The sequence below is a fragment of the Canis lupus genome, chromosome 32, assembly GCF_048164855.1.
Source record: "Canis lupus baileyi chromosome 32, mCanLup2.hap1, whole genome shotgun sequence".
In the NCBI taxonomy this organism is placed as follows: Eukaryota; Metazoa; Chordata; class Mammalia; order Carnivora; family Canidae; genus Canis; species Canis lupus.
Window position 1 is genome coordinate 4,818,171 of NC_132869.1, and position 23,940 is coordinate 4,842,110.

Consider the following 23,940-nt stretch of genomic DNA (forward strand, 5'->3'; position numbering starts at 1 on the left):
GAGAAGAGCCATGAACTTAGAGAAAATATCTGCAAATCAATAAAAAACTTGCAACCGGAAGATACAAAGAACTGTTAAACTTCAGTGTGAAGACAAACCATCCAACTAAAAAAAAAAAACAACAAAAAAAACCCAACCAGGCAAAAGCCTTGATTACATTTGACTAAAGAAGATATATGAATAGCTAATAAGCACATGAAAAGATGTTCAAAATCATTAGTCATTTTGGAAATGCAAATTCAAACCATAACAGCATACCACTTCATAACCACTAGTGTGTCTACAATCAAAAGTCAGACAATAGGGATGTGGAGAAATTAGAACTTTATGTATTTCTGAGTGGAATGCAAAATGGCATATCTTCTTTGGAAAGCAGGTTTTCAGTTTCTTAAAAAATTAAGCATACCTAAATGTCCAGTGGTGGATGAGTGGATAAACAAAATGTGGTACTTATATACACTGTAAGGTTACTCAACCTTAGAAAGAAATGAAATTATGACACATGCTACAATATAAGTGAGCCTTGAAGACCTTGTTAAGTGAACTAAGCAAGGCGCAAAAAGACAAATTTTATATGATTCCAGTTAAATTAGTCAAATTCATAGAAAGGTTGAATAATATTTATCAGGGGCTGGGGTGGAGGTGGAGAAGAATGAGGAGTTATTGGTTAATGGGTATGGAATTTCTGTTTGAAAAGATGTAAAATTTCTGGAGATGGGCAGTGGTAAATCTGAATTTAGTTAACATCATTAAATAGTACACTTAAAAATGGTTAAAATGGTAAATGCTATGCTTTGTATATTTTATCATAAAAATATAAAAATGTTAAACAAATTACGTATGACTTTGCAATCCCACTTTCTGGTATTTATCCAAGACAAATTGAAAAATACATATCCAGAGATTTTTACACAAATATTATGGAACCAATACTGATAAAAAGCAAAAATAGAAAAAGCCCGTGGTTCCTCTACTGACAAACAGAATGTGAGTTGTATCTATACTTATCTCTCTCTCTAGACAGATCTCTCTCTATAAGCACATGTGCACACACACACATATATACAATTATATATATATACATCTGTGTATGTGTACATGAGATATTCATACACACACTCTTCTGCAATATAAAGGAACAGAACCCCATTACATGGGGGATGAACCTCAAAAATGTTATGCAAAGGGAAAAGGACAGGATCGAAAGGCAATATATTGTATAAATTAACTTATAAATGTATTAAATTGGGACCAAAGCCAGATGATTGGTTGCCTAAGGCTGGGGGTGGAAACTAATATATACTGCCATAGGCATAAGGAATCTTTTTGGGTGATAGAAATGTTTTAAAAGTGAATTATGGTGATGGTTGCACAGCTCGGTAAACTTATTAAAATTCACTGAGTTCCACACTTAAAAAGGAAGAATTCTACAATATGTAAATTATAACCCAATAAAGCTGTTTAAAAATGATTTTCCTACTGTCAGGTACGTAACTCCCACTGACTTTCTAAAGTAATAGCTTTATTAAAATATAATTCACATATTACACAATCATCTATTTAAAGGGTACGATTCAGTGGCTTAATGGTTTTGAGTATATTCATAGTTTTGTAACCATCGCCTCAATTAATTTTAGAACTTTTTCATCAGCTTCCATCAAAATCGCATACCCATTAGCAGTCACTCCCCCTGCCCACTACAACCACTGTAGCTCTAGGCAACCACTGATCTACATATTGTCTCTATAGAACAACTTATTCTGGATATTTAATATAAGTAGAATCATACCATAAACAGCACATATCAGTATTTCATTCCTTTTTATGGACAAGTAATACTCCATTGTATGAATATGGCACATTTTAGTAATCATCAGCTGGTCATTCGGGTTGTTACCACATTTTGGCTATTATGAAGAATGCCATTTTGAACATTTGTACACAAGTTTTTGAATAGACCTGATTCATATCTTTTAGGTATATAACCTAGGAGTGAAACTGTTGGGTCATATGGTAACACTATGTTTGACTTTTTGAGGAATTTCCAGGTGGTATTCCAAAATGGCCGCAACATTTTACATTCCCACCAACAGTGTATGAGGGTTCCAATTTCTTCACATCCTGTCTCACACTTCTTAAGTCTTTTTAATTATAGCCATCCTAGTGGGAGTACAGTGTTCCCTCACTGTAGTTTAGATTTGCATTTTCCTCATGGCTAATGGCATTGACCATCTTTTCATATGCTTATTGGCTATTTGAGTATATTTGGAGAAATGTCTATTCAGATCTTTGCCCATTTTGTAAATTGGTCCATATGTCTTTTTAAGGTTGAGTTGTAAGAACTCTTTATTCTAGATACAAGTCCCTTATCAGATATATGACCTGAAATATTCTTTCCCATTATGTAGTTTTTTTTTTTTTAAATTTCTTGATGGTGCCTTTGTGGTAAAAAAAAGTTTTTAATTTTTATCTAGTCCAGTTTGTTTATTAAAATATTTTATTTATTTTTTCATGAGAGACACAGAGAGGCAGAGACACAGGCAGAGGTAGAAGCAGGCTCCATGCAGGGAGCCTGACATGGCACTTGATCCCGGGTCTCCAAGATCACGCTCTGGGCTGAAGGTGGCGCTAAAATGCTGAGCCACCCAGGCTGCCCGATCAAGTCCAGTTTATATGCTTTTTGTTGCTTCTGTTTTTGGTGTCATATTGAAGAGACCATTGCCTAAGCCAACATCATAAAAATATAAGCCTATGTTTCCTTCTCCTGGTTTTTAAAGTTTTAGGCCTTACAATGAGGTCTTTGATCCACTTTGAATTAATTTTTGTATATGTATGAAGCAGGGACCACTGACTTTTAAGTAAGACACATGGGCAAGGTTTTAGAGAACTGAGAGGCAAATAAATAAAGCTATCCAACCTCTAGGGTAATGGTTCTGGCAATAGTCCAGACTTCATGAAAAATTCATGTTTGCACATAGCTATCTTTTCTTCATATACGAAGCTATTTATTCTAATATGCTTTCTCTGAAGAAGGGGAGCAGGTCTGGACATCATGTGACATAGAAAGGAGGAAGTACTTTGTTTAGGGATCACAGGAAGCCAGTGGAATGGCTGACTCACAGGCCTTGGTTCCATTCTGTGGTAGTAACACCTCATTGTCTACTTTCCTTTCTCTTTTCTCTGTTTTGGTAATGGGACGCCCTCAGTGGTACTGGGAACACAGCATACCAATCAGAGGTTATAGCTCTCAATCTCTGCAGCTAGGTGTAGTCATGTGATTGGTTGTAGCTAATAGAGTACAAGAACATGTGACCTACTTCTAGGTCATATCTTTAAAAAAAAAATTGCTTACCTTCTATCACTTCCTATTTCTTCCCTGTATCAACCCAGCCCCCTACCCACCATTTTTTTGTTTGTTTCTCCAGTAAAGACCTGAGAAATGGTGCTAGTACAAGCTACTTTTGATTATATAGATGAAGAAAACATACAGTGGTGTCAGTGAGTTGAATATTAGAATCCCCTGGGGAGGTTTAATTAAAACCTGATGTTTGAATCCTACCACAGGGATTCTAGAGATCTCTTTTTTAAAGCTTTTTTTAAGGTTTATTTATTTGAAAGAGAGAGAGAGAGAGAGCACGTATGAGTGACAGCAGGGGTGGGAGTGCAGAGGGAAAGAATCTCAAGCAGACTCCACATTGAGCTCCAGTCTCACAACCCTGAGGATCATGACCTGAGCTGAAATCAAGAGTGGATGCTTAATCAACTGAGCCACCCAGGCACCTCCTCAACCACAGAAATTCTAATGCAATTGGTATGAGATGCCATTTAGGCATCAGGGTGTTGAAAGCTCTCCATATGAGTCTAACATATGGCCCAAGGTAAGACCTCTATTCCAGGACAATGGTTTGTCAATTTTCACATGCTTCAGTATCAACTGGAGCACCTATCAAAACACAATTTCCTGCAGTCTTACTTCCCAGATGTCTGATTAGGTCTGAGGTGAAGCCTGAGGATGTGCATTTTTAACAGGTTCCCAGGTGATGCTGCTGTGATGGCCAACAGACACCCTTTAAGAAACTGTAGATCTCAGAGCAGCAAGATAGAAGGAACCTGAGCCTCAGCAGCCTGACCTTGCCTACCCTATACTTTTACTAAGAAGAGAAATAAATGTATCTGGAACTGCAACAGCAACTTAGCCTATACCCTAGCTAACACATTGCTTAGATCACAGTATTCCAACAGGAAAAGTAAAGGTCTAAAAAACGTTTCTCATTTCATGCAAATTCACACACACAATTTAAGCCCCCTGGCTTTAGAGATATTTTCCTACAAAAGAAGGATGGCTTGGAACACTGCACTGTTTACAACAGAATCCATCTCTCATGGTAATTGGTGAACACAATCCACCGGGTTCTGCTTTGGCAGCATTATTTAGGCATTGAGGGGATTATGATCCAAGCAGGCAGTTCAGTTACTTTTCCCATTTAAGTCCCAGCCATAGGTGGGTCACCCAAGGCTTTTAAAACAAATCCACTTGGATCAAAACCATAGCAACCATTCTGAATGATGTAGAAAGCTTTTCTAAAGAGCACAAAATAGCACAAAGGGTATAGATCCAGTTCTCCCCTCTTCACATACTAGTACAAAGGGGACTTAAAGTGCTTCAGGCACTGTTCACTTAATTTTTGGGAGGAGATCTTGGGTATTTGATGACATCAAACTGAGCCCCAATGGGGCTTCAGCACTTGTTGGGCAAAGGGTGAAGCTGGTAGGAGGTCATTTACTGAGAAATAAGATTCAGTCTCAAGCTTCTCTGTGGTAAAACTCTTTGCCGGTTTTTCATAATTTCCTGAAAACTTACGGTATTAAAAGGGGGTGGGTAGGTGGTATTGGATGGCTGCAGAGTAGAAACTAACAGATAAAGGGAAGGAGGCTCTGTACCTTACAAACTGGCTGAATAAGGCGGTCGTGTTCCGGATGATCCGAGCAGCCTGGGACTCCTCACGTTGGCATCTCTGCAGTGTTAACCCATCATCCATGTGGCCTTCCTGATGGAGAATGACCTACCCACAGAGCAAAGGACACCAGGCCCAGTTACACGTTACTCCATAGCTGGACAATCAACATTTCTTGCAGTATTTCCCTCATCCCTCGTATTCCTTCTCCCCAACTGTGTTTCCCTGCGTCTGCTTGAAAATGGGACATTAACAAAGTTATTTCGCCCATACTCCTTACTACTGACATACGAATCATTCCTGAGACACAGTGCTTTGATGAAGGTAAAATTTTATGTGCCTCCATGGTATGAGTTACAGTAAATTCCTTAGGCTTAGATGGCCAATTTGAAAAGGTAAAAACATATAACAGATTTTTCTTTTGAAATGAATGCAAAACTTTACCCTTGGAAATGGGAAAAGTCACTTTGTTTAGAGCCTTTTACCTCTAGAGATAAATTGAGGGAAAAAAGCAAGTTAAAGAAAAACCCTCCACTGGGATCAGGCTTGGATTCCTCTCCTAAAGGACAGCTACTGTCGACCGTAGAACTGAGGAAGCAGCTCAGTGTAGTAATTTACTTCTTATGGAAGCTAAGGAGGGCCTTGGAAGGCACCGGTAGTAGTTGATGTGAGTTCTAGTCCTACTCTGTGACTTCCCAGCTGTGTGATCTCAAGCAAGTTTCTTAACTTCTCTTTGCTTCACCTTCACCATCAAATGGAATTGTAGGGTCGTTTGGAGGATTAAATGATTTACATATAAATTACGTAGCATGTTTCCCAGAATCTAGGAGCTCCTCAGTGAATGTGTTATTAAAGGGTAGTATATTACTGATCTCAAATCAGTCATTTAAAAGCTAAGAATGCATACTGATCACAAAGTGACATCAAGATACAATTTTTCAGTAGGGCTAGCTGCTTTGGATACGGAGGTCAGTTTTTTTTTTTTTTTTTTTTTTCCCCCTTGAAAGGGTCAAGTGCATGTGGATATTAACTGGGATGGCTTGAATCTAGTTTAAGTCAGAGTTAAATCCCTATTCAAGTTCCTGATAGGATTCTCTCTTGAGGTGAGTTAAGTGAAGAGAGACCATCTGTAGGTCCTGGGGTGTTGGGTGGGAATCAATGACATAAAACATGTAGCTCCAGCAAATATGTTTAGAAAAAGGGTTTCTGGTCTTTCTGGATTTTAGCTCGAAGAAACTTCTTTTCCTTTCCACATAAAAATCTCTTACTACTTATTCTTCTGAAATTGTGTCCTAATATAATGAATTCATAAAGGAAGTAGAATACTGGCTTGCAAAAGTTTATATTCAGTTTTGACAAAAGGCCTTGTACCCCATCTGCATGTTGTAGCTTAAGTGTTAGCCAAGGACACTCCTCGTATTGGATTCACCAGCTGTTTCAGAACCATTGTGTCAGAACTTCTCAGCAACTGTTTAACAACGGTGCACTGAACATTGCCACTAGGTTTACTTTGGCCTCAGTCCCAGTGTTTGGGTCCCTAAAGACCAAAATCCTTAGATTTTGCTTGTTCAGATAACACATTCAAACTGGTCAGCCAAACACGAAGTAATGACAAATGGGGGGAATGCAGCTGTTAGAACACTGTTATTATGTGCCCTATTGATCACTGCAGCCCACTTCTTTTTCTTTTGGAGGATTTCCATAATTTAAGAGAAAACAGCAGAATCCCAAGATGGGAATGGGAAAGAAGATGCTTCCTTTAAAGTGAGCTACCATTAGGTTTTTCACGGTGTTTATTTTCCATTGGTTTTTCTAGGTTCCTGTTTTGTTTTATAAAATCCTTAATATAGATTTGAAAATCCTTTTTATTTTTAGAAAGAAACTTAACCTGCTCCTCACAAAATAGAGCAGGGCAGCCCTGTCAGGGGCCAGACATCATGACATCATTTAGGGTTTCCAAAAGGACCTACCAAATTCACATGTACATTGCAGTTGTTAAATGAATATACAGACTATGGTCCTGGAAGAGAAAGGCAGGGAAATGGGAAACTACAATTATGAAGAGTAGAGAGAAAATAAATAACAAGCTACACTGACTACATTAGATAAACCCAATCCCTTCATCTATAAACAATGATCGAAACTGGATAAAATACCAAAAAAACAAACACACCAAAACCAAAAGCATGTGAAGGCTTAAAAAACCAGGGCTCCCAGGACAGGAATGGTAAAGATCCCAGCTAGAATGTGAGTGTACTACGTGAGCCACAACTTGGTCTCCACTTGCCCCTGAGCATATTTACTGAGTTACAGCACCAAGGAATAAAGTTTTGTGTTTGCTTCATTGGGCTGGAGAGACAGATGAGAGATAAGGTCAGCCAGCGTTTCCGGGACTAATGGGGCTTAGGTTCTTGAGCAGAGGAAACTGTAGAAACATGAACCAGAAATTCTATGCAATTTCCCCTTAAGCTGACCACGAGTGGGCTGTGAAGCCAGGATAGCAAACAGAAAGCCTACAATGCTTCTCTGGTGGAGAGCAATGCAGCAATGTCAAGAGCATGAGAGTCCTAGGGAGGCCAAGGTTAGGGTTTAAGGTCCCTCAGGTTGAAACAGCCCTTGAAAATTTAATAGGCTTTCAGTTAAATCCCAAAGATGGGATTAAATCCCAAAGGGGCTCTACTCCAGGAGTATGAACTACTCCTGGAAATAAGGGCAACCTGAAGATAGATGCCCAAAACCCATCTATCCTACTGGCATATCAAAAGAAAATTAAATCCTCTGTAGAGTACAATAATATCATCTAGAGTGTCACAGTTTTTCATAGTTTTGAAGGTAATAATGACATTTAATGAGGTGAAATTTGTGGATCTTGGCTCTAACTCTGGATGGGAGGAGACACACTAAAATGACCTTGTCAATGATGCCCTGGTTGTCGAAGTTTTCAATGCGTTTTTTGTTTGTTTGGTATTTTATCCAGTTTTGATTATTGCCTATAGAGGAAAGGATTGGGTTCATCTAATCTAGTCAGTGTAGCTTGTTATTTATTTTCTCTCTACTCTTCACAATTTTAGTTTCCCATTTCTGGATACTTTCCTGGTATGTTTTACTTTATACAAAAGTAAGACATTGCCTTATTGTTTGCTCCCAACATCCATTCTTACTAATAGCTAGTACTTTCTATCACTTTCATAGTAGGCTGATAAACCAAGCTACAGTGTACAATGGCTTCTAGAACCCCATTCTAGGCTGCCTTGACTACCATACTGGTACTGGTAGAGTTTTTCCAAGAAAAACCATGCCCCTGGCATCTATTTTCTGATTCCTGCCAAAAGAAACTCTATTACAGCAACTTTATGGTGAAAAGACATTGTGTGTATCCAAGCCAGTTTCTCACTGCACCTCCGCTGCAGTGACGGACCTCAACTCGGAGTATACTCTCTGTAGATACAGCATCAATGCACGGTATCTCCTCTTTCTGCATGTTGGTTCCTGTGGGCTTGTCATGCAATCTGCATTTTCTCCGTAGCAATTCTATTTAGTCTCTATATTATGAAAATCACACAGTAACTCGATTATCCACTTAAATAAAGAGGCAATGGTGTGAATAATCCAACGGTATGCCACTTCACATTTTAAAGTGTGTTGAACGCTACCCCCTCCTCACAGATTTGCCATGTATTTAACTTTTTTTTTGTACTGAATACTGGGTCAAAACAACTAATTAGGCAGTACAATCTGTCACAGAGTAATTCTACAGAATAGCAAAAATAGTAAGAAGTAAATCTACATCATGTTCGCCTGGTTCTCATAATCACTTTTCTTGCCTAGTTGCTTCTAGTTCAGTATAAAACAGTTCTGGGCACACTTCCTGACTCCCACCTTTCTCTTCAGAGGTCCAAGGCGGGGGTTCTTGGCATCTTGTGCTTTGTAGGTCACCCACAGACCACTGGCCATATGCTGGACAAAGCAGATGGAATCTCCATACTTGATTTCTGGAACACCCATGCCTTCTATATCTCGTTTGTGACTGGAATCCAATTTCTCCTTGATTTCCTATTTCACAGAAAATGAAACACAGGCATGTCTGATTAAATAGAAATGCAATATACACAACAAATCACTTATGCAGAATTTGTAAGCCACAGAGCCCATTACCAAAATCTTCATGACGTGCCCGTCCAAACCAGGATTTCGGAAAGACTTGTTTCCCTTATCTGCTGTTAACTGTAAAGTAATGGATTCCAAGGTTCAGCCACTTTAATAATTGCTTAAATCCATGGGGAAGGGAGGCAGCTGGTAGGATTTCTTTTTAATTCTGATATGTATCCATTATATTTTCTATTTTCCTCATCCTCACTTAGGCCCCTTAATAATAATCAACACTTTACTGGGCAATTACCTTATTTCTCAAGTTGTATCTTCTGTAATTTTAAAGCTTATCTGATACAAATTCTCTGACTCAAGGCTAAAAATGTGTCTGTTAACATCATATAAATGCCTTTTACAGGAATCGGCAGAAAAAGCCAACCCATGGATCAGGTAAGGGTCACTGTCCCACAGATGTAATGGGGTAATCAGTGTACCTTTCTTTCACGGCCTCCTCAGGTGTGTGCTGAAATCAGTGGTTTTCATTCTTCAATGGCTACTGTTTTGCTACACCTTTCCTCCAGGATGTAAAAAGGAGTTACTTTGCGTGTGGGGTGTCCACTTGGGGAGAGGCTGAGGTGCTTGGCACAGAGTGAGTCAGGATGCCAACCTGGGGTGCACAGTAACCTGTCCCCTCCTCATTAATCAGGGCCTCTGAATTTTTTTACTCCACTTCCATTTCTTCTCTACATCTTGCATTAAGTTGCTCATTTGTAAGTGCTATTAGCTAGACAGCATTTTGAATTTTTTACAGAATAAAAAATGTAGCATGCTGTTTCCTCTGCTTTTGACCATTTTACTCTCCTGATGATAGAGCAACAGCAGCACACGTACTGAACTCTTACCATGGGCAAGGCAGCGTTCTAAGTTCTTTACATGTGTCAACTTTTCAAAACAGCTTTGTGTGTAGCTGAAATACTATCCCAGTTTCTCAGAGAAAAAATGAAGATATAGAGAGATGAGAAATTTGCCTGAGGTCGCTTAAGAACTAGTGAAAGAGCTAAGATTTTAACCAGGAAGTCCAGCTCTAGAGACCATGTTCTTCCACACTGCTCTAAACTCCTACTCAACCTTCCACACCCAGTTCAGAGGCCACCTTCTCTGTGAGGGCAGAGTAATCTCTCCTGCTGTACTACCCCAGCACACTCATTCCTTCACTGAGTACTTAACACATCAGACCATAAATGTGTTCATTTAAGGACATTCTCCTTTTGCCATGCTACAAAAGAATCAAGGGCATGGCCAGATTTCAATTACTTTTGGTTTCCTGATTCAGAGAATCCAGGGCCTTTCAATCACGTAATAAACATATGTATGTATATACATATATACACATATATGTGCATACGTACATATGTATATATATATAATTTTCTCTTTCAAATATATTTTTCTTTTTTCTTTTCTTTTTTTTATTTTTCTTTTTTTAAATAAGATTTTATTTATTTATTTATGAAAGACACAGAAAGAAGCAGAGACACAAGCAGAGGGAGATGCAGGCTCCATGCGGGAAGCATGATGTGGGACTCAATCTTGGGACTCCAGGAACATGCCCTGAGCCAAAGGCAGATGCTCAACCACTGAGCCACCCAGGCGTCCCTCAAATATATTTTTCATTTCAGTTCTGATTTCTTTTCCTCCAAACCTTCAAAATAGCAAAGTTAATTATTTTGTGCACATTTACAGGATCATCTTGAGCAATGTTAATACTTTACAAGAAAATTCTTATTTATTTATTTATTTTTAAAGATTTATTTATTTATATATTCATGATAGACATGGAGAGATTGAGAGAGGCAGAGACACAGGCAGAGGGAGAAGCAGGCCCCATGCCGGGAGCCCGATGAGGGACTCGATCCTGGGACTCCAGGATCGTGCCCTGGGCCAAAGGCAGGCACTAAACCGCTGAGCCACCAAGGGATCCGAAAATTCTTATTTTAAATGTGTGTTGAAACACTGACTGGATTTTTAAATATGATATTTCTCAAAATGAACATTTCTAAAGGAACTTATCTTTGATTTTAAGACAAAAGCCAATGGGAAATAGAATTTTATATATTGGGACTTCTTTATAGGCAGGTGGTCAAGACTGCATTCATTTCTCAAAACAATTCACAAGTGTTCATTTCAAAAATATCCTTAGTTCTGAAGACACTTAAGCTGGTAACAGGACTTAATATATGCCAAAGTTCTCCTCTCCAGCCTGTTCTCTAAACCACTAACAATGCAGCATAAGAATACACATTACAACTGTTAAATATGAATAATTACACTGATTGCCAAGAGCTCACAGTTAAAATAGTGCATGTTCCCAAATTGTCAATGACTATATTCACTTCATTTTCTCAATTTTGTTTATTTAAATATGACTTTGCTAAAACAAGAGAAATACTAGGATCTATTTTTCTAGTGCCTGAAATAAATAGATCATTACTGTTTATAGAATGGGGCGTTTCTTGATGTCTTTGCTTTTACAAAACAGCAGGCACCCCCAAAGTTCTATGTTGGTCACTGCAGTGGCACTTTTTCTTTTTTAAGACTTTATTTATTTATTAATGAGAGACAGAGAGAGAGATTGAGAGAGCGAGCAAGAGAGTGGCAGAGAGAGAAGCAGGCTCCATGTAGGAGCCTTACTTGATCCCGGGTCTCCAGGATCAGGCCCTGGGCTGAAGGCGGTGCTAAACCGCTGAGCCACCTGGGCTGCCCTGCAGTGGCACTTCTAATTAAAGAGAAAAACAGGAGCAACACCAGGAGAAATTAAGACATGGAGACAAACCGACACTAAAGCCAACTCAACCCAAACTTAAACACCACCAAGGATCTACTAAGGAAATGAGAGTGGACCATATGGAGAAGCCTGATTCAGCTGATAGCAGGTTGGTAAGCTTCTGACTTGAGCATGAATAAACGCTTCCCTCCCTGTGTTCAAGTGTATATGGCACCATATGCACGTACTCCACTACTAGAAATGGACTCTTCCTAAATGACAGGGCTAATCCAATGACTCCCTTCTATTAACTCCCCAATTCCTAAAAGACACATTTTTCATTTCTAAAATTCATATATACCATATGCTTTAACCAAATTGGACTATGTTCCTTTGCTATATCAAGGTTCCCTTCCTCCGGGCCTTTACCGATATTACACATTCTACTTGGAAATCCCCTATTTCTTCTCTGCATCTTTACATTTCATCCATCAAACCCTACCCAGACCCAGGTCTGCATTTTCTCTGATCTTGTGGCATTTTCCTTCTCCTCTCTCAAGGCTCTTTACCATCCTTTGTGATATGATTCCTTTGCTGGCATGCTTCTTGTCCCCTACTAGATTGAATATTCTCCAAGGGTAAGACTGGGATTTGCTTGTCTTTGCTTAAAATAGGTTGCAAATAATTTGCTTTTGTTTTGTTGGTCTGTGGGCATCAATTTGTTTATTTCCATCAACCCTTCCTATGTTAGATGATGAGCCAATTCTAAAAAGGAATACGATACTTGGTATTGAAGGGTAATCACCATCATCATCTCCTGTCTCCATGGAAAACTTACTTAGGAGATGGTCATGACCACATCACAAGTGTCAAATAAATATCTGTTTTAGATGATTAAGTTGCTGCTCTCCAGAATGATTTACGATTTCTAGGACAAGGAAGGGAACTACAACTAGTGTTTGTCTAGTGCCTACTTAGAGCAAAGTATTTTGCTAAGTACTCTATAATAGCAACACCATCAATGAATTTACCAAGGACCCACAAAGTGATATGTATTATGCATGACACTTTAAGAACATTTTCTCTAAACCTTTTAATGGTTTATTTTCATTTCTCTTACTCTATAGATGACAAACCTGAGGCTTGCAGATTTGAGTAATTTGCTCAAAGTTCTGTAACTAAATAATGGAACAGAATCCAAATTCAGGGTAGTTCCAAAGACTGTCATTTGAACATAATTTTTTGATTGGTCATCATTAGCACAGTTAAACATTAATTGTACTAATGTTTCAGTTGTTTAAAGGCTATTAGAAGAAGAGGTTGAAAGATTGAAAACATATGTCATTAGTCTATGAAAAAAATGGCTCTGGGCTCATAAAAAATTTAGAAGTTCTACATACAAAGCAATAGTGATAGCAGGGTCTATATTCAAGGTACAACAGGAGTTTGGGGGAGAGAGAATTCATTGTGCCTAAGAGTTAGGGATGATTTTATATAAGACTGACACTTGATGTGAGCTTGGCTAGGAGTCAGAAGTGGGAAAGAAGAAAGAGGACTGCATTCTAATAAGATGGGTGTAGTGTGGCAAGGAGAGAGGTTCAGGTCTGGGAAGGAACTTGAACAACAAGGAATCTGGACTTTGCACTATACATATGTTTTTCAAATTTGCAATATTAACATACTTTCTCTGGGACAAGAAGACTTTGAACAAGTTCTTTATCTTCTTCTGGAGTCAAAGGGAACATTAGGGCTTATATAATATAGGTTGTTGGGAGTCCTACAATAAAAAGCAAACAACAGAAAAAAAAAAACCTGTTGAACTCTGCATAATGCAGCGAGTACAGCCAAATTTCTTTAAAAAAAATTCATAAGATTATTTTTTGGAACACCTCTTGGGAAAAGCTAGTGTTGGCAAGCCACTGAGAATATTAAAAGCAGAGGGATAACATAGGGTTGCATCTTAGAATTGTTCCAGCAGCATTGTGAATTACAGATTGAGAAGAAGCAAGGCTAGAGGCAGGTGATTTTTAAGCTATGACTTCAGCATCTAGCATATCTGGAATGGAGGGTCTCCTAATTAACATTTATTAATTAGACTGAAATTTGTCATTTGACACACTGAAACTGCCCGTGTTCACAGAGGACAACAAAGTACCCTTCCAACAGACTTAAGAACCCAAAAATGTTTCAGGGGAAAGTTAGACATGGGAAGGTAAGACCCATTCATGGCTGCTGATAAGCCATCAAGAAAGCCCTGGTTTGTCTGCCCCTTCTTAGGTGTCTCTGGAGAACCCTTGAGAAATAACCACTGGGTTCACTTCTCCACAAATATAGTTCTTTTCTAAATTTCTAATCTAGAGTATGAGGTCTTAGAATGGTCTTAAAGAAATCACACACTGCAGGACATTTCTAGGATCCTGGTGGGGTGGGGAGACACGAAAGCTTTCTGCTGCTCATTCGTGCTGGGGGACCAGACTCATCTGCATTAGGGAAGGCACGCTTCTCCAGTGGGCTCTTTCCTCCATCTTTCTCCTTCAATTCCTACAGCATCCGTCTAAGAGAGGAAGCGCGACTGCCATTTCATGGATAAGGAGACACACTCTCAGGGCATCTCTGGTCTCACTGAATCCTCACAACAACCCTTTAACACATACTTCTTCACTCCCATTTTTTAGAAAAAAGAGACATTAAAGTAAATAGCAGGGCCAGGGTTCTCATTCAGGTTTCTTCTACTTCAAAGCCCAGGGTTATCCTTGACTACTTCTCTATTTGGTCCACTTTGAACAATAAAGACTTAAGAATAATTGATTTAAAATTTTAAAATGCTGTGTAGACGGTCAGAATAGCTAAAATTAATAACACAGGAAATAACAGGGGTTGATGAGGCTGTGGAATAAAGGGAAACCTCTTACACTGTTGGAGGGAATGTAAACTGGTATAACCACTCCGGAAAACAGTACAGAGGTTCCTCAGAAAGTTAAAAAATAGAACTACCCTAAGATCCAGTAATTGTACTACTAGGTATTTACACAAAGGATACAAACATACAGACTCAAAGGGGCACCTGCACCCCAATGTTTATAGCAGCATTATCAACAATAGCCAAACATAGCAAGAGTCCAGGTGTCCATCGACTGATGAATGGGTAAAAAAGAGGTGGTATAAATATACAGTGGATTATTGCTCAGCCAGCAAAAAGAATGAAATCTTGCCATTTGCAGTGATGTGGGTGGAGCTAGAGCGTGTTGTGCCAAGTGGAATAAGTTAGAGAAAGACAAATACCATATAATTTCACTCACATGTGGCATTTAGGACAAAACAGATGAATGTGTGGGAAGGGCAAAAAAAGAAAAGGAGAGGGGGGAGGCAAATCACAGATTCTTAACAACAGAGAACAAACAGGGTTGATGGAGGGGGGTGGGTGGGGGATGCATTAGATGGCTGATGGATATTAAGGAAGCATTTGTTATGATGAGCACCGGATGTTATATGTAAGTGATGAATCACTAAATTCTACTTGTGAAACCAGTATTACACTATACATTAACCAACTAGAATTTAAATAAAAATTTGGAAGATAAAACGATGAAAAATATAGTTTATTTGAAATGAAATACAACTGTTGTCTCTAGATGTTTGAATCTCAAGGTAAATGTTTTCTCCTTTCCCTTTTCCCTATTTCCTCTGTACCCTTCTCCATCCCCAGCTGAGAACTCCGTGAAGAAGCAGAGCAAGCAAGCACAGAGTCAATGTTTTCCTAAGGGATGTCCCACGAGCCCTGCTGCCATCTTGATTCCAGCTGCCAGGAGCTGCTAAGGTTAAAGGGCACATGAGGCCAGTCTACAAAGATGCCTTCCGTGCACAGCAGTGAGAGCAGTGCACAGTTTTTAAAAGACAGGGAAGTCATGTTTGGCCAAGAACACAGTGCTTAGCACATACTAGATATTTGATAATTGCTGACTCAATTGAATGTCATGTTTTTATACACCGAGGAAAAATTTCCTCTAATTGGGAACAATGGTAGCCCTACATCCTTATGCAAAATAGGCAAACTTTGAGATCCTATCTGAACCATTGAAGACTTATGGTATAGTCATTAAAAATAGCTATAAAATAAATGGCTACATGTGCTAAGGCTTGATATAACATTACTAATTCATTCTTCCCTGAAGGCAATTCAGCACTCTGAAGTGATGTGGAGACATGACATCTAAACAGATAATATTTACTCTGGCATGGCAATACTAAATCACATTATCTGACAACTCTTGGTGAATGGCCTTGCAGTGTCAAGACAATGGGAAAATGATGCGAAATCAGGTTCATATATATTTGACTTAGATGTTCAAAATAATGAATCCATCTCCTAGAATGTTGATAGGGAGGGTATTAGGATCCAAAATGATTACGCAATGGTGACAGGATACTTCTCTGAAAATGATGGGGGTTAAAATGAAATGGATTTGAGGTTATTTTAATGTGTGACCACATTCGTGTATCTCTTGAGCAATTTCCATACTTATCACATGTTACATACTGTGCCAGGTGCTGGGGTACAACAAGGGGGGGCCTGTGTGGTCCTTGCTATCTAGGGGCTCCCAGTCCAGTGAGTGATGGCTATTACGGAAGCATGAACAGGGGCCTCTTGGAGGACCATGGAGGAGCCCTCCTCCTATAAAGGGCATCTGACAATTGTCTGGAGGGACGAAAAGGAGTTCATGAGTGGGGATGTATAGGAAGGGTAAAAGGTATTCTAGGTATAGGTTTAGCAATGAGGAAAAAAAAAAAAAAGAACATGTTCAAGGGCTGATAAATATTTAGTAAGCCAGAGCTCAAGGCAACTGTGACCAAGTGACATAGATAGGATGGAAAGAAAGGCAGAGGTCAGATCTTTGCCTCTTATGACAGATTTCAAATAAGGGGCAACCAGATTAAGGACTATATTCAAGGTTTCACAGAGAGTAGATGGGAGTCAAGGCCAGATTTAGGTGACCCAGAAGCCATCCTCAGACTAAAGAAATAAGGTGTGATGCTGTAGTTCAGAGGCAACTATACATCCCAGACCTCCAGTTGGACTTGGATTGCCCTGCTGAAGGAGAGGGATAAAGATCGACCAAGACAATTCTGCTTACTAGCTACATGCCTCACATACTTGCTTAAAGAACTTGGTTTGATTCCATCTGAGCCAGGCTAGACCAATGACTGTAGTGCATTAGTGCCACCCACCTCCCCTGAAGGCTCCGTCACACCCCTGTCCCTGTTTGTGTGTATAAGATTTACATGGTACCTGCCACTTCCTCATAAGGGCAGCCTGCTAATGATATTAATACGCACCTGCAGCTGCTTGGCCCCACACTTAGGACCATGCAGTCCCAGACTAACGCAGCCACACAGGAACACAGAGCAGGAAGCCCATTGGTGCCAAGTGACTCACAGCCTAGCTAACCCAGTGCTTCCCTGATCACATGAGCCCCAGAAGTGCTTCACCAGAAAGTCTCTCTGTTTTCTAGATGCTCCAACATTCAGAGAGAATCAGGTGAACACCCCCATTAACCCTAGGAACAAAGGCACAAAGGACACAGGATCTCCTCCCTCAGCCTTCCTGCTGAGTCCCCCCAATCCCTGTGCCACCACCCACCACCCAGATCCTGAAACGGTATCTCAGGCGACTCTCTGCCATCTGCTCCATCATGTAACACCTGTAATAGGCAAGAGCTAGCTAGCAAGATGACTCAATACCCACACACTGTGGAAAAATAGAGCCCAAAGTCTCTTTCTGCTGGGAAACCTCACTGCTTCCCAGTAAGGGCTAGCACCCTGGGGTGTGCCCTTTAGGAGGAGAGTCTGCACCAGCAAGGTAAACATATATACCTGGAGCCCCAGAGTGATCAAGGCATTCCTAGCATTCTTTTCCCAAGAGCTCTTTGGATTACATATGGCAGAGTGATGTATTTTCCATACATTCTTGCTCCATACTTTCTCCATACATTTGTGCAGCTTCGCAATCTAAGATGCCAGATGCTCCACCCACACCATTATCCTAAGAAAGCCCTGATTTCCTGGGTGAACACAGCCATATCTTGGCCTGCCGTGGAGCCTAGGTCATTTTAATTTCAGTTCCTTCCATGTTGAAATGAACAGAGCTGGGCTGAATACTGCTGCACTGGGAGTTATTTAAATCCTCTAACATAGTGACTCCGATGAAATGTAACAACATTGCCAAGTGCATAGGACAATGTGACTCATGGGTGACTTTTACAACCAGCTCTGCTATGCTGGCTGTCACCATGGTACCTTGATGACTCTCAGCCATCAGCTGCTTGCCTCCATGTGCGTAGAAATGAGGGGACTTGGGGAGATAAGCAATAGGCCTTTTGTGCTCTGAGTTATGCAGAGTTTTTAAAGCCTGACTGGACATTAAACATAGGAGTCTTAAAAAAAAAAAAACAAAAAAAACAAAAAAAACAACAACAACAGTTGTCTAGGGTGCCTGGGTGGCTCAGCCTGATAACCATTTGCCTTTGGCTCAGATCATGATCCCAGGGTCCTGGGATTGTGTCTTGTACTGGGTTCCCTGCTCAGCAAGGAGTTGGCTTCTCCTCCTCTCCCTGCCACTCCTCCTGCTTGTGCTCTTGTTTTCTGTCAAATAAATAAAATCTTAAAAAAACAAAAACAAAACCCCTACCAGTTGTCTATATATACATCAAAAAGCAAAGCTACATGTTTGTGGTTTAACCAAACTACTGCATGGCCCGCTTTTAACCAAGGCTGGGAATGAACGGGTGAGAGCTAAGAGAAGTGGAGAGAAAAGACAACCTAGGGAATGGATGAGGACGGTACCGGTGACTTTGTATAATATAAATAACTGCAAGATGAGGTCATGTTCAGAATTTGCCTTCTCTGCATTTTTCTGGAAGAAACCGCTTCCTTGATTCAAACACATTGTAGCACTGAACTCATGCCTCCACGTTTTTGTTGTCTTATAGGACTGAAGCATATGCTTACAAGTGTTAAAAAAAACTTAGAATATACTAAACAAGAACATCATCTTTTATTAACCTCTGAACAACAGTGTCTAATTTCCAATTCCATCTCTTGTAGTCCCACTTTCTCTGAGGCACAGTTTTGCCTGGCGGTTTCAGAGCTTTCATTTTTTAAATGAGGTCAAAGTTCACTTCCTCACACTTTACCTTGGAAGCCCGGAAAGAGAAGGCTGTGGACTTGGTGTCCGACTTTGCCCGGTCCTGCAGTATAAGGCCTTGGTCCTCTGTCAAGGCCAGGTAGTGGCCTGTCGTGAGATGCCGGAGTCGGAAAGCCTGGCCCCATCTGATGTTACTGCCACTCCAACTGTCCAGAGAAAACAGACAAGAAACTCAGTCTACTTCAGTGTTTATCCTGGGCTTTCTACTGTATGCCAGCAGACTGATAATCCCTCTGTGGTTTTTCCCTAAGGGACAAGATACTAGCCTCCGGGCTTGCTCTAGGATTTCAGGTCTCCTGACAACTCAGCATGGTACTTCTCTTGTGGCTTCTCTTAACATCAACAAGGAGGCACCCTCATGCCCTGTGGGTGGGAATGCAAACTGGTGCAGCCACTGTGGAAAACAGTATGGAGGTTCCACAAAAAACTAAAAACAGAACTATCCTATGATCCAGTAAATACTACTACTGGGCATTTACCCAAAGAATATAAAAATACCAAGTCAAAGAGATAAATGCACCTCTAAGTTTACTGCATTATCTACAATAGCCAAGATATGAAAGCAACCTAAGCATCCAACCACAGATGAATGGATTAAAAAGATATGGGTGTAGGTATTTCTAGTATGTTCTTCTGATCTACACACACACACACACACACACACACACACACCAGGCTACTATTTAGCTATCAAAAAAGAATGAGATCTTGCCATGGATGGATCTAGGGGGTATAATGTTAAATGAAATAAGTCAGAGAAAAACAAATACCTTATGATTTCATATGTGAAATTTAAATCTTTTTAAGATTTTATTTATTTATCAATGAGAGACACAGAGAAAGAGAGAGAGAGAGGCAGAGACAGGCAGAGGGAGAAGCAGGCTCCATGCAGGGAACCTGATGTGAGACTTGATCTGGGTCTCCAGGATCAAGCCCTGGGCTGAAGGTGGCGTTAAACTGCTGAGCCACCCGGGCTGCCCCTCATATGTGAAATTTAAGAAGCAAAACAAATGAACAAAAAAGACGAAAAAAAAAAGACTCTTAAATGCAGAGAACAACAGGTGGTTGGTTGGAGAGGAGGTGGATGGGGGATGGGTAAAATAAAGGGGATTAAGTGTACACTTATCTTAATGAATACTGAATAACGTATAGACTTGTTGAATCATATTATACACCTGAAGCTAATATAACGCTGTATGTTATTTATACTCCAATAAAAATAAAAGGAAAAAAAAAAAAACCAAACACCAGTAAGGAAGATGATCCTGGGATAAGTCAGCGATTTAATGTAACCAGAATCCCAAGCTTCCAATTTTTCCTTCACTCCACTGAAGTTTCTTGAAATTAAAAGACAACAAAACAAAACAAAACCCCAAAAAGAATACCTTCCAAGGGAAACTCGTTTCTGGAAAAGCAAAGCCATCCCTACTGTGCTATCTCAACTCAAACATTTTACTACCACAAAGAAGCCTATCTTCAAGGGAAATGGTAGAAATATTTATGCAACTTACACATGGCAGGGAGAGGCAGATAATAAAGAAGCTTGTGTGCGTGTGTGTGTGTCTGTGTATTTTTGTATTAGAGTGTGATACATTCTGTGGAAAGAATGTAAAGCAACGCAAGATGATTTAGATAATGGAGACCTCATGTTGAGTGGCAACCTTTTGATGGTCCTACATCTTAATGTTGGTATTCAACACAAGTTACAGTAAGAGTTAAGGGAGAAATTATCTACTGAATAATTTGTAACTCATTGTATTTTAAGTTAGAAAAAAATCTCATGGCTAGGTCTCTGGGGAAATAAGCAACCATAACTGGAATTATATATACATACCAATTTGACTTTTTAAAAAAGTCCATTAAGCAAGGCTTAACATCCTGAGAACAAGAGGATGACAGGGCAAGCATTTTAACAGGGCTGGAAAGAGAATAGAGATGCTCTAGCCCAGGTACCAAGTAGGTGCTCCTTAATACCCCTATTCTTTAAACCAGTAATTTCCAAAGAGTTTGTCAGCAGAAAATGTAAATGCATCTATGTGTGTGTGCAAGTTCTAGCGTTTTCTTCTGATCTATGATAGGCTATCTTGAGGACCACCTTGGGGGCATACATACACCCTCACCAGAGACATTTACTGTGAACATATGTTCAGAGAGAGAGACTGAGGCGAGAGCTGACAGGAAGGGCAGAGAAGGAAAAGCGAACAGCTGGTCCTCCTCCGTTATCCCAAGGGGTTAGTTTAGCTCTAGCCTGATGTGCAATCCCTCTCAGAAAAATGATGACCCAGAGCTTACTGGATGCCCCCTTGTAGTCTGATGTTTGGAGATCACGTGTTTTCACTCACGCACACAGCTCAGCCTCCTGTTTCCTCCACCCGGATACACTATGACTCCTGACAAGTCCAGTAAATAAGGTTTCCCTCATAGCTACCTTCCAATGAGGCTTTAATATTCTCTATCTCGAGTCATTACACCCACTAGTCTGTCATTTAAAGCTAACATTCCACTGGAGTCAACAAAACTACTGAGAAAAGGGACATTAGCTGGTTTCAGAGAATCTGTTTAAGAACACAAATGGGAGAAGCAGCTTGGTGGCTTTCATCAGACATGGCCAAGCTTGCCCCTTATAGACTGGCCACCACAAAGGAGCCAGGAGCTGGGGGCTGGGTTCAGGGCAAGAAAGCCTTCCAGTTTCAGAATCAAAAGAGAAGTCTTAAAGATACCCCACCCAACCCGTGTGTGTGTGTGTGTGTGTGTGTGCGCGCGCGCGCGCGCGCGCGCGCGCATGCTCACGTGTGCACACTTGTGTGCATTGCTGTTGTTTAAAAAGAAAGTCAAGAAAATTCCAGCACTTACCTCTGCCACGGAACTTTTGAGAGTTTGCCAGGTGATGTAGAATAAGTGAAATATTTAAGGAAGTGGACAGTATAGGATAATAAGATGATCTTAGAAGGAGCAGCACCCTGGCCCTCCATTACCTTATCCGAAGGGGTTCCACTCTCCACAGAGATCTGGCTCGCGTCCCAGCTCCCCCAGCTTCATAGAATATCCTCCTGTAAGCAGAGTTGGAGATTAACTCCTCTGAGCACCACATTGATCAGCACTAGGGAGGCACAGCTCCCCACAGAGGCTGTTGGGCCCTTGCTGCTTTTCTAAACCCTCACGGAGTCCGCAAAACAGAGAGCAAGAATCAAAGAGATGTGCAGTCTCCCACTCCCAGGCTCAATATTGAGGAGGAAGAAAAGGCACTAATGGGGAGGGAAATGCTCACCACATACAGATCACGGGCACTCATGGACCATCAGAGGTAGAACAAAAAGGATGATTTCCATTTCCACACCGGGAATCAAAACAGCCTAATCCCCTACCATCAGAGCAGATGCTCCAATTCTGTTAGGTTAAGCTCCTTAAAGGAGTTTTACATCTCTTAAAAATGTTTATGTATTTTTTTAAAGTATCTGTACTTTTAAAACATGCATGCAGTACAGTATGAGTTCATTTCCATACTCCAGGAAGTTTGGAATAAAGCTTCGTGCTCCGCTGCTATAACAGTCATAACTATCACTGTTGTCTCCGTTCCCGCATGAAGGATAAACTTTTCATGTATTTTTAAATAAAATGTTTATTTTGGAATAATTTTAGGTTTACAAAGAAGAGTCAAAGACAGTACAAAGAGCCACATACTTTCACTTGGTATCCCCTAATGTTCTTATGCCACACAGAAGACATACATGACACACTTATCAAAACTAAGAAACCAGCACTGGTATGTCACTGCCAGCTAAATTCAAGGCTTTACTTGGATTTCAGCAATTTTTCCATTAGTATTTTTCTTTTTCTTCCAGGATCCAATCCAGGAATACCACAATGCATTTGGCTGTCCTGCTTCCCTGGTTTGATCTGGTCTGTTCTTAGACTTCCCTTGTTTTCCATGACTGACAATTTTGAGGAGTAGTGGTCAGTATTCTGTAATATGTCCCTTGATTCAGGTTTGCCTGATGTTTATCTGATGTTTAGTAAACTCTTTTTCAATCCATATGATAGGGACTGGTCTAGCTATATACATGCATATACATATATATACATATATAATTTTTTAAAAGATTTTACTTATTTATTCATGAGACACACAGAGAGAGGCAGAGACACAGGCAGAGGGAAAAGCAGGCTCCCTGTGAGGAGCCTGTTGTGGGACTCAATCCCAGGAACCCAGGATCACAACCTGAGCCGAAGACACTCAACCACTGAGCCACCCAGGTGCCCCGTGACCTACCTATATATGTGAATGATCCTTCTTGAAGAGTATATCTCATGAAGAGAGGTCCCACGTTACCCGGTATATGGAATCCAGACTCTTTGTGAGAATCTTGTGACCTTAGAGCAAGACTGATTACTCAACTGCATTTAATTTCACTGATTTCACTCACTTAGACTCCTACTACAGAAGACTAGTGTTTACCACAACTGAGTCACTCTAGCCTCAGAGGAAGCTTGACCTTCTCTACCTCAGGTAGAGACAATAGGTAATCAATAGAGGTGAGGAGAAAATATGTAATCCTTATTTTTTATCTGAAGAAGTACCATAATCATGAGTTGGTTAAAAATACCAGCTTGGGAGTCAGGCAGACCTGAACCTGAGTCTGTTAGCTGTGTGACCTTGTCAAGAACCTTCATATTTCTATACTTGGCTTTGTCATCTGTAAAATTAGCCTAATTTCAGCACTTAGGTCACAGAATGGTTGTGAGAAGTTCCTGTGTTTTTTGATGTGCACAAACATGTTCGCAGATGTAAAAAAAAAAAAAAATACCGTGTAGTGTGAATTTATCCACATTGTGTTTAAATTCAGTTGTTTATATCATGCATAGAAAAACATATCACCTGGCACAGAAACACAATGAAACATTACGTTAATAGTGGCCACCTCTGGGTGATG

General features: G+C 40.2%; 1 protein-coding gene across 1 annotated transcript in view; it reads right to left on the minus strand.

Moving 5' to 3' along the window:
• The window catches only part of RYR3 (ryanodine receptor 3), a 500,519-nt gene that overhangs the window by 245,896 nt on the left and 230,683 nt on the right, over positions 1-23,940 (minus strand). Inside the window, exons 9-12 of the mRNA XM_072808654.1 lie at positions 21,985-22,059; positions 18,999-19,155; positions 8,835-9,008; positions 4,942-5,063 (exon numbers count right to left, since the gene is read on the minus strand). Coding sequence (XP_072664755.1) covers positions 4,942-5,063; positions 8,835-9,008; positions 18,999-19,155; positions 21,985-22,059 — 528 coding nt within the window. The remainder of the gene's footprint in view (positions 1-4,941; positions 5,064-8,834; positions 9,009-18,998; positions 19,156-21,984; positions 22,060-23,940) is intronic.